Below are 17,225 nucleotides of genomic sequence, written 5' to 3' on the forward strand. Positions count from 1 at the left end.
TTATTTATTTCTATGCACAAGAACTTCGATGCCCAAAGCGAGGAGAGATACAACTACACCAACGGCATAAATAAAGAAAATTCCCTGCAATTTAAAATATTTTATTTTTATATCTGTTAAGTATTGTATTATTTTATTGAAATTAAATTAAAATACTTATTATTTTTAATATACAAAGAATTATACCTGAACATGTCTCAAGGCAAGTGGCTCAACTGTTTCGATATCTTTTTTGGAACGCGAAAGTTTCACTGCAAGTTGAACTTTGTAATCCAAATACTGTAGCGCTATCTAGAAATTAAAATGTATCAAAATAATCTTTTTCCCCATTATATGTTGAATGAGAGAAATTATTCCTTTTTTATTTAACTTTTGTATTAAATACATGCTATTAAGCATATCCATGCAGCCCCCAAAGCCCAGGACATTATGCACTGTGAAAAATATGAACCATTAAGGTATAAAGAGAATTAACCTGATTCTCCCAAGCTAACAAAAGCCCTGATTCATGAAGGCGTCCTATAAGATCGCTTAATTTATTCGTATACACTGAACTTTTACGCATCATCATTATACATTGCTCAAAATAAAACTCTTCCAGCATTATTGTGTAGTCCAACGATGCTTCTTTTGTTATATACTCCCCAATTGCGAAAGTTCCTGAAGAAGAAGTCTTTGTTTTAAAAAGTATTCTATTGTATAATACACGATAAAATGATTTATTATTAACTTCCTCTTACCAGCAGGTAATTTTTCAATTCCAAAGGCAATATCTCTAATAAAGCTTTGGCGTATCAATTCTTCAGCGGAGTAGGTTTTATATAAACTTACTAACTTCTTAATTCTGGGCTAAAATGTTAAATGTATTTTACTTAATTTTTCAAGTGCATATTATAAATAATTAATAATTTAATTCTTAGATGGAATATAAACTATAAAATTTTTAAATGTTTATATTATTATTCAATTGTTTTCATAGTATTAGATTATTTCATAGTATTAGTTTAAAATTATTTTAAGTAGTAAATACTTTATTTAAAGTAAAAATGTTAATATCAAGGGACTTATTTCATAATTATGATTAAATATAAAATAAAAAGGACCTCCTGTGACAGTATAAGAGAGAATGTCCAAGCGTCATGCGTTGCGCCCCATATAAGATTTCTGTCAACAATATCTTGAATCGTGTCAACTGTTGGTTCATACTTTGGAACAGTGAAGGTAGATGCTAAGCCTCCTCCGTAAGCATTGTCCAAAACTAACCCAGCTATCATCATCCATCCAATGACGCTGCGTATACGCCATGTTGGGAACCCCGATTCAGGTTGTGACTACATCACAAATTATTATTTTTATTATTATTAATATTTTTAGCTTATATTGAAATTGCATTAAGAGTGAGTAATTATAAAAGTTATTCAATAATGATTCTGTATTTAAATCTCTTTAATTGAGTTATCTAATCAGAAAGAAATGATTGCACTATTTTATACTGTATCTATGAAATGTAATCTTTACTTTTTGGCTAAAAGTAATTTAATATTTAACAATTATATATCAAATGTTTGACATAGATTTTACCTGAGTTATCATTATTCCGAAAGTAATCAAAAAAACTTTGTCTGTTTCAAATTTCTTTACAACGATTAGAGCTAAAGATGCAAAAATAAATGTAAAGAACAAGGCAATCCACATATATAGAGTAAATGGTAGTAACGGTAACTTCCAGCTCGGTAATAAGCTAAAAATTAAATTAAAAATTGAAGTTTAAAATTATTTGAATAAATAAATTTTTATTACTAAATATACACGAATTAAATACCTCGGTGAAGGGGCAATGCACGTTACACCTGTTCTGATATAAGGTGCTGAAAAATCCATTACTACAAATTCATCATACCAAGAATACAAGGCCGCTGCAAAATAGTAGACATTACTAATTCAGTAATTTTAGATTGGACTTTAAAACAACGAGGAAACTATAAAGTCCTTACTTATGCCAAGATCAGCCTTATCTTCGACAACGTTTCCTAAAACTCCGACACCAGTAAGATTTCCATAAATTTCTCCCCACTGATGTTCATCATTTCGTACTAATTCTATAGTACAGTTGATCCACCTTTAACAGAATTCAATTAAAATACTTGTCTACACAGGAAAAAATATTATATTTATATTTGTACCTGCAAAATTCATTGATAATTCTCACGTCCATGCCATCACGGCCCTCGGATACAATAGTTGAGTCCAAATCTAATAAAATATAAGGCTTATAGGTGAATCCTGCTGCTTTAACCGTTTTACCATATAAATTAGACATATCATGTGGAAAGAGATTTCCATTTTTTTCAAATTTTCTTGTACAAGAGTTCCATCTGTCTAAATAAATAGGTGTACTGTGGTCAGCCAATCCAACAAATTTATGTGTAATTAAATCATAAGCGTCGCAATCATACGATACATCTGAAGGTATAACTAACAATATATTTGCCACAAAACTAACTTCTTTCATGGACAATATGCTTAGTAATTTCTTTTTAATGTTACTATCTGCACTTTGTGTAGGCAAAATAATAATTTTTCTATCACTTCTTCTGATATTTCCCATATGGACAACATTTTCAAAAGCATTCATAAATATTTCTGGTTCACTCATTTGCACGATGTAATCAGAACAACCCATCTCTGAAGCGTTTAGCATCAGGTTTGTAAAGCTCTCAAAGCTATTCGCAGAAAAATACATGAAATGATTTGGTAATTTTATGTCAAGATGCTCTTCAGATACGACAGTTATACAGTACGATGAATGTAAATAGTTACTAATTACGACCTGTAACAATATTTTTAGAGGCCACATAGTTTCTGGCATCAGCGTTAACATATTTAAGTATTTCAAAGAGACCGATTTTAACTAAAATTTTTGCTAGATATTATTTAATTCTATTTACTTCTAAAGAATAATCCAAAATCAAAAATTAAGCAGTTTTTATACAAACAATTAGGGTTCCTTTCAAAATGTAAAAATACCTTTTAAAACAAAGTTACTAATTTTACCAATTTTAGAAAAGATTAACATATACTTAGATTAATAATTGTAATAATTGGGAAACTTTGTCTAATTTAGTGACTTTTAGTATATGTACTTCTGACCGTTTTCGGAATTTATTTATTGGAAAAGTTACACCATCAACATATCACTAAGCACTTAAAATTAATATCTGTTGGGTAACATACAAAATGATACGTCATTAAAGGTGTAAACAACATTATATAGGAATATAAGATTAATAAGCCAGGAGATATAGTAGTGTTCTATCGTGTACGCAAATACAGTTTAACTCCATCTTACTGATAAACCGATGAGACGGCAATTTAACACGACCGGAGAGAGTCCAGACGCAGGACGAATGGCTTTACATGGTTTTCGACGCACATGATACTAGGGGTTTAATTGGTTTGATTTAAACCCAGGATTCTCAGGCTATTTACTTGTAGTACTAGTACATATTGTAATTAAATAATGTATAGATACTTATTGTATACAAGTATACTATTAAAATACTGTAAAAGTAATGTTTGACTTATGTATTATAAATCGATACATACGATCATAGAAATAACAGTAAAATATTAGTTGGAACCTATTTTGCAAAGTCTTGCAAATACCAACATGCAAAAAATTACTTTAAAAATTCAGTATTTACAATCCATTTAGCAAAATTATGTCTATTAACTACAGTATTTACCATCTTTTGGTCATACAAAAGAAAATTTCTATGCAAATAATTTTAGTCTTTAAAACCGTTGTAATTTTTCATTTAACTACGAGTATTATAGCTACAAATAACAAATGAAGTTATATTGTAATGTTTATAGTTATTAAGCATTACCACGATAGGATTACAAAATATTATAACGTAAGTAAATCTTCGTTATTCTTGCTTAATTGATAATAATTATATGCTATATATAATTTTCTTTAATTTTTAATTTCACTTAAATCAAATGTATTTATTATACATGAACATAATTTATATAATTATTCCGCTAAGAGTCGTACCTCTAATTTGGTTATGAGACAAATATCTCAGGTTAAAATCTGACGAAAAACTTCTTATTTAACATGTATGAGCGTAATTAATCTTGAGTTTATAAATCATAATATCGTGCTCAATAGTAGAGAAAAACATTGTGAGGAAACTAATTTGTATATCAATTCAGAAAACATCAGTAGAACAGCGCGGTGAAATAAGCCAGAAAAACTTATAAGAAAAAATAATAAGAGTTTTTGGCAAGCAGTTAGTTTTATAAAAATAAGGGCTCCGTTCATTAAGAGATATTAACATATATAAATAATACTACACCCAGTTCTGTTAATATAATTAGTGATATATTTTTAATTTAAGAAAATACTATTGTGACCGTCAAATGAGTTAAGCTTATGGATATTTTTATTATTATTATACGACGAGGCCCATGTGTTGTTTTGCGCCGCTAATATAATTTAAAGCATAATCGAATATTACCTATATTTCGAACACGATATTTAATTATTTGCTGAAATTAAGTGAAAAACATGACGTTATGATTATCTTGCAATCGAACCAAATTAAATGAACCATTTTTATTTAAAAAGATTAGAGAATTTCAACTTTTATTTATTTTTTCTTGACCATACTGAGAGTGATTATTCCTTATTAAAATATCCCATACTTAAGGGACAGAACATATGGAAACTTACTGGAAAATCTAAGTCTGTTGAAAAAATACTTCTGAAATGATTACGGCATAATGTTTCGTGACATAGGTGTGGTTATCAAAATCAAACAGGTTGAATTAAATGTAAAGCCGGTTCAGGAAGTAGATTTTACTTGCAAGAAACTCAGTAGTTACTCTTTTCCACCATACTGATAACAGAGTCAATTAAATGAATATATATCCTGTGTAAAAATTAAAATAACATAAATAAAAATAAAAAGAATACAAAATTGATCGCTTTTGATCATTTTTTTAAATTATTTATACAGATCCAGAACTTTATTACATTAATATACACCTGTTGTATTATTCAATTCAAGTATTAAGCAATGAGATCAAGAGCATTAACACCGTAATGTTTTATTTTGTGCAAAGTGCAAATAAATGCTTTGGACAAATCACAGAGCACGCCAATAGCAATCTGTGAGTTCTCCCATATTCTCCGATGAAAGAAGAATTCAAATGCATCTAAAAAAAACTGTCAAGTAATTCTGAGAAATTGTGTCATGTAATGCTTAAACATATCCAGCGGCCAATGACACTGAGTTACAGATATATGTAACTGTGAATCTCTCAGTATTATCTACTTAATAATATATACTTAATATAGTTTGCACATTGACAAGACACTCAGGTTGTAGAAAAGAAATAGAAAATTCGCGAAAATACATTTATTGATTGCAAAAATACATGAGTTTTTAACCACTATCGGTCATACGTTATTATATTATTATCGAAATGTTTTAGTTTTTTTTTCTGTGGATGAACATTTCAATGACGAAAGTAAGGAATGACAATATTATTCCAATAGCATAAATTATGAAAATACCCTGAAATTTTAAAATTTATTCGATAATTATTTCGATATCTATTATTTAACTTAAAGACACACATTTAATTTAACACCCACCTCAACGTGCCTTAACGCTAAGGGCTCTATGTTTTCAACGTCCCTTTTTGATCGAGAAAGCTTCACTTCTAGTTGCACTTTGTAATCTAAGTACCGCAAGGCTATCTGAAAATTTAATTTAAGTATATGAGCTTATAACATATTTTTACTCAAATTTTTTTAAGTATTCATGATTTTTACCTGTCATCAGATCGTTCCCAGAACATATATTTAATATTAATACAAAATATTAGACGAAACATTTGTGCAATATACCTGAGTTTCCCAAGCCAGCAACAGTCCTGTTTCGTGAAGGCGACCTATGAGATCGCTTAACTTGTTTGTATACATAGAACTTTTACGCATCATCACGACACATTGTTCAGCATAAAATTCTTCCACCATGATTGTTAAATCTAGTAACGCTTCTTTCGTTATATAATTCCCAATAGCAAAATTCTCTACAAAAAATAAACATTATTATTTAAATATAGCTGTCTACATGCACCTACTATCTAATGATGATGATAGTAAATATTTTTATTACCAGCTGGCAATTTTTCAATACTGAAAGCCATGTTTCTTGTAAAACTTCTACGATTTAATTCTTCAGCAGGATACGTACGAAATAAACTCAATAAGTTCCGAATCAAAGGCTGAAATACAATAATATTAAAAGTCACAAACTTTTCTTTCAAATCTTATGAAAATATCTTTATAAGAATTGTATTTTAACCTCCTGTGAAAGTATTAGGGAAAATATCCAAGCGTCATGCGTAGCACCCCACGTCAATTGTCTATCGACTATATCCTGTATTGTGTCTATTGTCGGTTCATATTTGGGAACGGTGAATGTAGATGCTAAACCACCTCCGTATGCGTTATCCAAAACTAAACCGGTCATCATCATCCATCCAACCACACTGCGTATTCGCCATGAGGAAAATCCGGATTCGGGCTGTGACTAAATTAAGAAAATTTCTTTGATATAACATACTCCAAAAAAAAAATCTGTTATACTTCTCCTATTTCAAATAAATTTATAAGACAAACAAAAATACAACACAAGTATAAAACATAATTTAGCATCATGTATATGTATACGTATTCGTATATTATAAAATATATAGATAATAATATCTGTGTATGCATTTGATATTTTTACACACAATAAAACTTTCATATTTACACTAATTTATAACGATTAATAATCGGATAATATAATAAATAGATTTTAAAATATTATTAGGCGGAGGGGCAAATGGGCCACCCGATGATGATGCGTAGTCACCACTACCCATAGGCATTGGCGACGTAAGAAATATTAGGATTCTTCAGACCATCAATGCGCCACCATCTTTGGGAACTAAGATAATTACATCCTTTGTGTTTGAATTACGCTGGTTCACTTACACTTCCTACCGGAACATAACAATACTAAACAATGCTATTTGGCTGGGATAGATAGATATAAGTGTAAAGTACATTTGGTACCTACCCAGAAAGGCTTGCACAAAGCTCTTACACCAAGAAACTAGCTCTATTATTTAATTATCTTTGATTACATTTTACGTTTATGTCTCGATAGTATTGCATTTGAAGCAATTGCATCGAAAGAAAGAAAAAAGTCGATTTTGTTATTGCTTATTTTTCGAAAATAGAGAACATTATTCCTAAATTTACTCCATACTAGTTTTTCAATCTTATCAATTTCTTACCCTCAGATATTCTAAACAGAATTTGCGTCCTTGGTTTTCGCTTGCTTACATTTTTGGAGAAATGTGTGTACATAAATATATATTTTCATATAATAATATAGATAGAAAATAGAAATATATATTTATTTATTAGACATACTACAAAGTTTTACCATTACAACGGTTTTATCCTCTGTATCGAAATACATAAAGATTGTATTCAATTTAAAACCATAAATTGTGTTTAACCAATCTTTTTTAACCATCGCAGCAAGGTCTGTTTGCTCAGAGCTAGGCTATAATTTTATACTTACGTAAACACTGTTATCCGTCTTTAAACATTTTAGATCAATCGATTAAATAAATAAATTCAATCATAATGACTGTGGTCTTGTCGAATTTTTTTGTATTAAGCCTAGATTTTGTTATCTTTTAAACAATTTGTATGATGTTTTAAATAATGAAAGGTTTTTTTCGCTAAATGTGAAATTATAAAAGGAAAAGGAAGGGGAAATAAAAAAATTCTAAACTGCTCCATGACGTGAGCGTAAACTAGTAACTGTTATCTTTAACACATAAAATATATAAAATATAAAATACCATATATATATACCTAAACCAAAACAACATACATAAATATAACTATCTCCACCACTCCAGCGCATTTTAGTGTTCAAGTGCGCGATCTCCTTTCTTCGCTCTTAAAATCCGATAAATTGGAATCAATAGAAAACTTGGTAAGAAAGCCTAGGAGCAATTGTTTCACTTGGTATTAGACTCATGGGATTATAACATTTCTAACTGCCAAGCCCCGATACGTTACTAAGAAGGTATTTTTTGGGATGGACATCATTTTAAGAAACCATTAATTAGGTTACCTGTGTAATCATGATCCCAAAAGTAGTCAAAAAAACATCATCCGCAACAAATCCTTTCGCTACTATTAGGGCCAATGATGCGTATATAAACGTAAAAAACAATCCAATCCACATATACAGACTAAAAGGTAATAAAGGCATTTCCCAACTTGCTAGTAACCTAAAATTTAAAAATAAAAATTATAAATCATATTAATTCGCTTATTCATTGTATTAATACATTTAACATAAGAGATGAGAACCTCGGTGAAGGAGCTATACATGTTATACCGGTTCTTAAAAATGGAGCCGAAAAGTCCATTACAACATATTCTTCAAACCAAGAATACAGTGCAGCTGTAAATATAACCAAAAATTAGTTGGAACTATATTCATTATTCTGGTACATCGTAACTAGTAGTATGTTTTCTTACTTATACCAAGATCGGCCCGATCTTCGAAAACATTTCCAATAACACCAACACCAGTAAGATTATCATAAATTTCTCCCCATTCATGTTCATCATCTCTCACAATTTCAACAGTGCAATTAATCCATCTGTAGATATTTATACAAATTAAAATTCACATTTTTTTAAGGACATTTGTAATGTCGTTTTAAAAGTACCTGCAGAATTCATCAACGATTCTCACTTCTATACCATCTCGGCCTAGTGGTGTCGTACTATCAAGATCGAGCAAAACATATGGTGTATATGTAAATCCAGCAACTTTTACTATTTTGCCGTATAAATTAGACATATTATGTGGAAACAAGTTAGCATTTTTTTCAAACTTAGATGTACAAGAATGCCATGTATCTAACCAGATAGGTTTATTATTTTCATCTGGTCCAACAAATTTATGTGTGATCAAATCATATGTACCACATTCACTGTTTAAATCTGAAGGTACGATTAATAAAATATTCGCTACGAAACTAACTTCCTTCATTGACAGTATATTTATAAAATTTTCGTCGCTGTTATTACTGGCGATATTTTTATTCTGTACAGGTAACATAATAACTTTTCGATCACTTCTTCGAACGTTTCCCACGTGAACAACTTTTTCAAATGCAGTCATAAAAATTTCCGGATCATTTATTTGCACGATATAATCAGAACAACCCATTTCCGAAGCGTTAAGCATAAGATTAGCAAGATCATCGGTATTGTTCGCATGGAGATACATAAAACTATTAGGTAAATTAAACAACAGAGCATTTTCCGATACAACTGTTATACAATTTGACGAATTTAAATAGTTAGTTACTATTATTTGTAACAATATCTGAATGTGACAAGAAATTTCTGGTATTAACAACATTGTTCTTTTAACAAACAATTTAAATAAAGATTAGGAAATACTAAATATGATATAACTATCAGGCGATAATTTAAACCATTTGACGAGAGAATGTTACTTTACAAATATTAGTTCCATTTTATAACAGTAGACAGAGGCGTTTGGGTTCTTCTTGAAGATGTAAAATCATTGTTCACATACTCTTATAATTAATATACCTATATTGCAACAATTATATTACAATATCATATAATATTATAAGAAAGTAATGATTTTTAATTTTTTATTTAATATTACAATTTAACATTATTTTTTAATTTATATAATAAACATTGAGAACCACCAATCTTACAGCCAGCTTAAACTTATGGATAACTCGTAAAGCATTAGATATTCGAAATGTCATATAATAAAATAATACCTGTTTACCATCACTGTTTACCATCATTAGGCTCTTCAAAGAAAATTTACGATGTGTAATTGTAGCCTTTCAAAGAGTTAAGAGTCGTTAAACCTATGTAAAAACCAGACCCTGTTCGTATTGTTTATTACGTGCTTAGTTAAAATAATAACTCACATAAATTTTAACATAATTGTTATTTAATTGTACATTAAACTAAAATCAATATTTAATATGTCTGGCTCTATTTTTATATATTTTTACATTTTATCTGTTCGTTCCGCTTGTTGAGTATTAATATATAATTAATATATTTAAAATAAAAAAGTGCCATAATATATTTTATTCTACTAGACTACCTAAAAACATTTATTATAAATTTAATTAGAATACGACCCACCCAATTGCAATTGAATAACACCCAAACACAGAAAAATTCGCATTTATAATATTAGTAAGATATTTTTTTTGTAAAATAAATAGTTGTTACAATACAAAAACGATAAAGGAATTAGATAAAAATATCAAAAAAGCAAATCTCCCACTGTCCAAACCATTACATAACAGTTTGGTAAATATATTAACCTGATGCATCACATTTCTGAACACCTGAGAAAAAAATGAAACTGTCCTATAACTAGTAGAGGCAATAAATATATTTTTCAATTCATATAAATCTATGAAAAACGTGTATCAATAATTATTTAAAAGAAATAACTTTGATGATTATCCTAATAAAACTCGACCTAAAAATATATTTACGGTTCTATTTTGTACTTGTAATATTAGAACCACTATAACTTTCCTGTAAATGCATAATGAGCGGTCTCTTTAGTAGCATAACAAAAACAAATACCGATAATTGAGAAGATTTCTGTGAGGCCGCTGAAACTGTTAAAGCTAATGGATATTTTATTATTGTTACGCGACACGACACACACGGCACGTAGTTTAGCGCCACCAGTTTAGTGCAACCGAGTAATCAAGATATTTATATTAATAGTCAATAACTAAATTACAATTTAGCCATTTTATACCACTCTTATTGATAGAAACTTATATGCCAATAAAATCAAATGTTCTGATATTACCCCTTTGCTAGAAAGCTATAAGAAAAATATACTTAGGCGTAAAGTTAATTAAAAAGGTTTGTATACCGCCACAATTTCTAATTTTGTTTTTTTTTTTTTTAAATAATTCGTTCCATTGAGCTTAGAGCAAAGGTACAAGACGAGTTTATTTAACTATAAATAAGATGATCGCTTGTGTGGTCCTGTTTTTTTAGGACGAGCTGGTCGACAACATTTTAAATTATGTAAAATTTAAACTACTACTTACGCTCTCGATTAAGAGTAATTTTCTAACATTTTTGTTGTACAATTTTATTACAAAAATATAATTATAATTTATTTTCGTACCAACAATATAACGAACAAAATAATCTTATCAATAATTACCTATCAATTAACTGTCACTATGCCGTAAATAACTTGATTGTTTGTATTTATGTATAGTTATAAAATAGTTTGATTTATTAATTGTTTATTTTAAGAATATAGTCTTACGATGAATATATAATACGATAATTAGCTAAATATACACCCGGGTTAAATATAATAGGACGAAATTTAATTAATATAATATAACTCAATATGGACACCATATTACATAGCCAGGAAATTAGCTGATATCTTACCTTTCAGGGCTGTGTGATATTAATTGTATTAATATCTCACGGCGAATTATTTAAATCGACGAAATATATGCATATAACCAAAAAAAAAACTGTCATCTTTAAATTAATTAAATATTGTAAACACTCTATCTTGTCTCTTTGAAATTAACACCGAAAATTCACTTAACTCCCTACACAGCTACACTATTCAGAATGTGCAGGTTGTGTAAACAGTAACTAAATACTGCATGGCATAAGCTCCATAATGTTATATTAAGTAACATAATACTCTACTACTAGTGTTTGTTCCCCTATAAAGTTACCATAACTTAATAATATGCAAATCAAACAAGCATCTTATAAATAAATAATTTATAAAAAAATATTAGAAAATAATATATTAGATTGTTATGAACATTTTATTTTACTTAAAATTTTAATCCTTCTTTCTGAGTCTGGCACTTGAGATCTCAATAGCTTCAAGCCAATGTTTGATTTCTTCTGGACATTCGGGCTTTACGTCGGCGCCTGGTATATTTTTCAAAAGTGTTTCTGAATCAATGTTAATAAGATTCTGCCTCGATAACACAATAGCCCTCACGAAACCATCGCTCAATGTTATGAATTTCTGTTCTATGAACAAGGTCTTGTCTTCCCAGTATACCAACTGTCAAAAAAAATAAAAAAATGTTACTGGAAATGTTCCTATGAGTACTTGTGTAATTATACCATATTTTTTATATTATACATAATATATCAAATATATAATAAATATATTGTAGACATATGTATCTATATGGTTTATTTCATACATGTCGAATTTCTTAATGACGACTTTCACATTGATTATTTGACAATGTTATAATTATTACTCATAATACATATAAATACTGAATGCTATAACAATCGACAATACACTATGTTCATTTTAAAATTAAAATATTTTATAATATAAAATAGAATACGTAATCAGCATTTATTTGAGTTCGTAAAGTTCAAATACATTTTTTTATATAACATTAGTTTATATACATATTCACGACATCAAAAGTGAACAAATTATATTCAAATAATTTAACATAAACAAAATCATTAATGATTATTATCACCTTTGTTTCTACTTTGTATGCCCCAAAAATGGGTATGGTTCTTCTATAACGAATGCTCGATGCACCTTGCAGTGCATGACCATCAACAGCCTTAATGTTATCGTATATGCCTGTTCTGTCATAGAAATGAAATCTGGCGAAATCGAGTTCACGAACGTAACGAGCATTGTTCATATGCCGTAAAAATATATCCACATCTTGGGTCGTGCAAAAACCTGTAATCGTTAAATATAATTGTTACCGATAATAATTAAAGAGAAATGTTAAAAACATTATCTAATTATTATTTCTCATGTCATCATTATTTTTGAACACTATTATAATACATTTTACATAATATATACCTCGTTATATTTAATATTAATGTCGCAATTTATTAAGGATTACCTTTAATAACCAATAAGAAGGGTTAATAATTAATATTAATATACGGTTTATTTAATCATCTTAGCACGCATGCAATGCTGATACTTTTTTGTCATTAGACAATAAAAACCATTATTTCCCTGCATTTTTAATCTGTTAAATCTTCGAAAAATATTCATTGAAATAACTTGCTGTAAAGAGCCATTTTGATGTATATTAAATGCACAATGTATTTATGGTACTTAATAGGATAAAGATTAATACTGTACACTGTTGCTTAAAATCGCTTCGTATATAAGCCATAATTTCTCGTAAAAAGTAAAGGATAAAAAAATGATTATTTTTTATCCTATTATTTTTTATCCTATTGGGTTATCCCTAAGAGATAGACATATACTATTGCGGACTTTTTTGTAGACCTTTTTAAGGTGTACAATACTATAGCATATTATTTTAATTTATCTCATAAGCCAGCGTTTGCAATGTAAGCACAAAAAAAATGTGTTTATTCACGACATCACATTAGAAACTTTTAAAATTATCAAATTTTAAAGGTTTCTAATGTGTGTTTCTCTACTATATTATGCATGTATTATTTATTATCCTTCCTCTTGAATCATTCTATCTATTAAAATAAACCGTATCATAATCCGTTACGTAATTTTAAGATCTAAGCACATTTAGGGACGGACAAACAGCGGGAAGCGACTTTGTTTTATACTACGTGGTGATTAAATAAATAACAAAACAAAAATAACATTAGTATTTGGCAAAAAATTTAAGACTAAAAAAAATCAGCATCATAAGCTAAATAAATATGTATAAGTACAATAATAATTCGGTTTCTTGTTATTATTCAAAGTGATAAAGAAATATTTTTACCAAATAAATAACTCACCGTAAATAGTTGATGTTTCATTTATTCCGGTCTTCTTTTGGAATAATCTTCCAATGCCTATTGTGAAAGCGACTCTTAGAAAGTAATTGACGTCCCAGAAAATATACAATAATGCTACTATCGTCGCTATGATACAGTACATCTTGATAAAAGTTTATTAAAATAAAAATACAAGCGATAAGAATGTACGCCCGTCTGCAAGTATTGATACACACTGTGAGTTGATACACAGCCTAGTACAAATGTTCGCTGACGTCATTGACCAACGGTATATAAACCGGTACGAAGTTCAAGTTCGCTCTTTCGTTCGCTTTACATAGTTTTCACATTAGAATTTGTTAAATAAGAATACATACATAACATTAGATATGTAATAAATTGCTATAGTATGATTATAAGTTAATGACTAGCTAGAGTGGAATGAAGTTTACTAAGTGGTCCCTCTATATGTTCAATCTAATCTCATAAAAATCATACTACATTTTGGTATAGTTTGAGCTACAGAAAACGCGGATAAAAAAACACTAGGTTTTTTTTTAAAACACACTTACATTTACTAAATAAAAAGTTTAGTATTGTTTATACATTTAATCACGATCAATAGTAATTGAAATAACATTAGTCAATAAAAAAATCTTATAAATAAAAAAAATTAAGTAACAGATTAACATTAAAATTTTGTAGTAAGTATGTGCAAACTGTGTGACATATTCACAAAGTATATTTATTTATAAGGTGTTTTGTAACAATTTTAAATTGTCTGAAATAAAAATGAAAACAATACTTAAACAAGTATTTTATTACTTCTAAAACAAAGAAACAAACTTAACTCTTTTATTCGTTCCTTAACTTCGCACTAGATATGTCCATGCTTTTCAACCAATCCTGTATGTATCGAGGACATTTTGGTGTCAATTTTAATCCTTGCAGGTCTTGTAAAAGACTAGCAGTCGTCTGCTTATCTTTGCCAATTGCATATTGACGAGATACCAACAAATGTCGTATTTTGCTATCAAATAATGTTACAACTTCATGTTCAAAAAACAAAGACCTCTCGTCCCAGTACACAAACTGCAAGAAAAGTTTAAAATAAAATAATAAAAACGAATATAATACAAATACGTAATCTAGAAGCTAGAATTGTAAACGAAATATAGATTTAATATATATTTTGTTTGTAATTTTATCAACGACCATCCCAATTCACTCTGGATTATTGTTGTATATTTGTGGATTTGCTGTTTTTGTCACTTCTGTGATTATTACTAAATATATATACGCCAAGAGTGATTTGATTTTCATTGAATAAATGTCAATTAGAAGATGGTGCGATATTAATGTAAAGAACAGTAACACTAACAGAGAGGAGAGTAGAATAAAGGTATATTCATCATTTGATACGTGATATCTATGATATTACTCGATACAATATATCTTGCTTGTATATTGATTCAATAATTCTGTTATAATTAATGCATAGTACTTTAATGTTTGTCCTAGATCATTTTAACGATAAAAGTTACCGTTAAGTGTGGAAAACTAAGGGACTCACCACTTATTACACTAAACAGCGCTGTATTATTTGAGAAATCACTCCGATTAATAACTATAACACGTATTTACCGCCTAAAGTTAAAAATAAAATCAATGTGTATATAGATATAATAATAGAGTTAAGACTTACTTTCTTACCTTAGTGGTTATTTTATACGGCACGAATAAAGGAACCGAATCGACATATACAGTAAGTGTGGATCCTTGTAGGGACTTTATTCCTAATTGCTTACTTCTTAAATAAATACCGGTTCTGTCATAAAAGTGATATCTTGCAAAGTCAATTTCACGAACCAGTCTCGCTAAGCGTATGCCTTTGAAGAAAATGTCACAATCTTGAAATGTACATAATCCTGGAAATATGTACGCTTCTTAAATAATAATTAATTTTGAATTTATCAAGTTAATATGATCTTTAACATGAATATGATCTTGGATTAAAAACTCAATTATATGTACTTTAAGCGTAGAAACGTAAAAACGTAGCGTGAACGTTTTTTGTTTTTTTTTTTCGAAGGTTATAATGATTTTTTATACTCTTTGTTTATTCATCCAATATTAAATAACCACAAAATTCGAATATTAATCTGAGGTTTTATTTAAATCTTTATTTGGAATTGAACGAAATTAATTGTTTTATAAAATTGACTGAAAGAGTTTTTTATATATCATATTGAATAATTTACTGAACCTATTTTAAATTAACAAAATAAAATTCTAAGTAAAATGCTAACCCGTTATTAAAAAATCTAAATAGAACTCGCTGCAAAGTTTTGAAACGGTTTATTGTAAATTACTTTAACAATTAAGTTAAAAATAAAATAAAAAGTATTTACATAAATATTCAAAACAATAATAAAGGGAGTCGTTTTTGTAAGTTTCTTACCGTAAATAACTGTAACGTCACTTAAGGAATATTTTCTTTGGTAAAGTCTTCCACTGATCACGGTAAAGCATGTTCTGATGACGTAACTTATATCACAAAACATACAAAGAATAACAACAATCACTAAAATACAAATACAAACCATTTTGAACTGGTTAAGAGCGAATCGGACTACAGAAATGAATATTATTGTAAGTAACATTTACCTACTATAAGCAAATTAATTCATAATGAATTTTAATGATTTTTACGATGAGTATTGTATTAAGTTGTGTTTGATGAATTTTGATTTTATTTCATTGTATTCATAAACATGTAAGTTAAAATTATATATTTAAATTAGTCACTCTCTAAGTGCCTCATTGATTTAGTGGCTATTTTTTTGCAACAGATCTCGTCATATACGGGTTCAAATCTCGGGTGAAGGTAAAGTTAATTGAGTTTTGAAAAGCAAGTAAAGCAGATGGTCCTGCGTTCTGCGTATCCTTTTCGTCGTCGTCGTCGACCTCTTGGAATATCAGGTAGTTTTAATTATGACTGTGAGCAAATAGAGATTAAGAAATATACACGGACATATTTTTATAATTATATTATATAACTAAACTTCGTGATATTAATTTGGGCTATAAAGTGCCATGTTTAATATATTTTCTAACCAATTATCGCTATTAATATCGGCGAAAATAAATCGTCTGCACGTTACTCGAAGTTATAAAATGTATCACTGATATAACTTAATTATAACCTCAATACAAATTTAAAAAAACATCTTTGCATTTTGCTGGTTCCCACGTGCTAGACAACGAATTGCATTTCCATATTCAAACT

At 28.7% G+C, this 17,225-nt stretch overlaps 3 protein-coding genes across 3 annotated transcripts; all 3 read right to left on the reverse strand.

Annotated features, from left to right (window-relative positions):
- Nucleotides 1–9,835, reverse strand: LOC113393295 (uncharacterized). The gene is made up of 18 exons (XM_064215149.1): nucleotides 8,830–9,835; nucleotides 8,636–8,760; nucleotides 8,465–8,558; nucleotides 8,223–8,382; nucleotides 6,384–6,611; nucleotides 6,195–6,303; nucleotides 5,924–6,108; nucleotides 5,669–5,773; nucleotides 5,508–5,588; nucleotides 2,184–2,911; nucleotides 1,995–2,119; nucleotides 1,823–1,916; nucleotides 1,582–1,741; nucleotides 1,104–1,331; nucleotides 741–849; nucleotides 476–660; nucleotides 187–291; nucleotides 1–84 (listed from the first exon to the last, which is right to left on the reverse strand). Exons 1-18 carry the CDS (start codon nucleotides 9,528–9,530, stop codon nucleotides 1–3), a joined length of 3,606 nt encoding a protein of 1,201 aa, XP_064071219.1. The 5' UTR covers nucleotides 9,531–9,835.
- Nucleotides 9,836–11,972: 2,137 nt separating this feature from the next.
- On the reverse strand, nucleotides 11,973–14,208 carry LOC113393419 (protein THEM6-like). Its single transcript, XM_026630289.2, has 3 exons — nucleotides 13,958–14,208; nucleotides 12,694–12,908; nucleotides 11,973–12,251 (listed from the first exon to the last, which is right to left on the reverse strand). The coding sequence occupies exons 1-3, from the start codon at nucleotides 14,097–14,099 to the stop codon at nucleotides 12,021–12,023; spliced, it is 588 nt and encodes a 195-aa protein (XP_026486074.2). The 5' UTR covers nucleotides 14,100–14,208; the 3' UTR covers nucleotides 11,973–12,020.
- A 483-nt stretch (nucleotides 14,209–14,691) lies between these two features.
- On the reverse strand, nucleotides 14,692–16,587 carry LOC113393382 (protein THEM6-like). The gene is made up of 3 exons (XM_026630229.2): nucleotides 16,398–16,587; nucleotides 15,650–15,864; nucleotides 14,692–15,028 (listed from the first exon to the last, which is right to left on the reverse strand). Exons 1-3 carry the CDS (start codon nucleotides 16,540–16,542, stop codon nucleotides 14,792–14,794), a joined length of 597 nt encoding a protein of 198 aa, XP_026486014.1. The 5' UTR covers nucleotides 16,543–16,587; the 3' UTR covers nucleotides 14,692–14,791.
- Nucleotides 16,588–17,225: the final 638 nt, after the last annotated feature.

Source organism: Vanessa tameamea, chromosome 6 (assembly GCF_037043105.1).
Source record: "Vanessa tameamea isolate UH-Manoa-2023 chromosome 6, ilVanTame1 primary haplotype, whole genome shotgun sequence".
NCBI lineage: Eukaryota > Metazoa > Arthropoda > Insecta > Lepidoptera > Nymphalidae > Vanessa > Vanessa tameamea.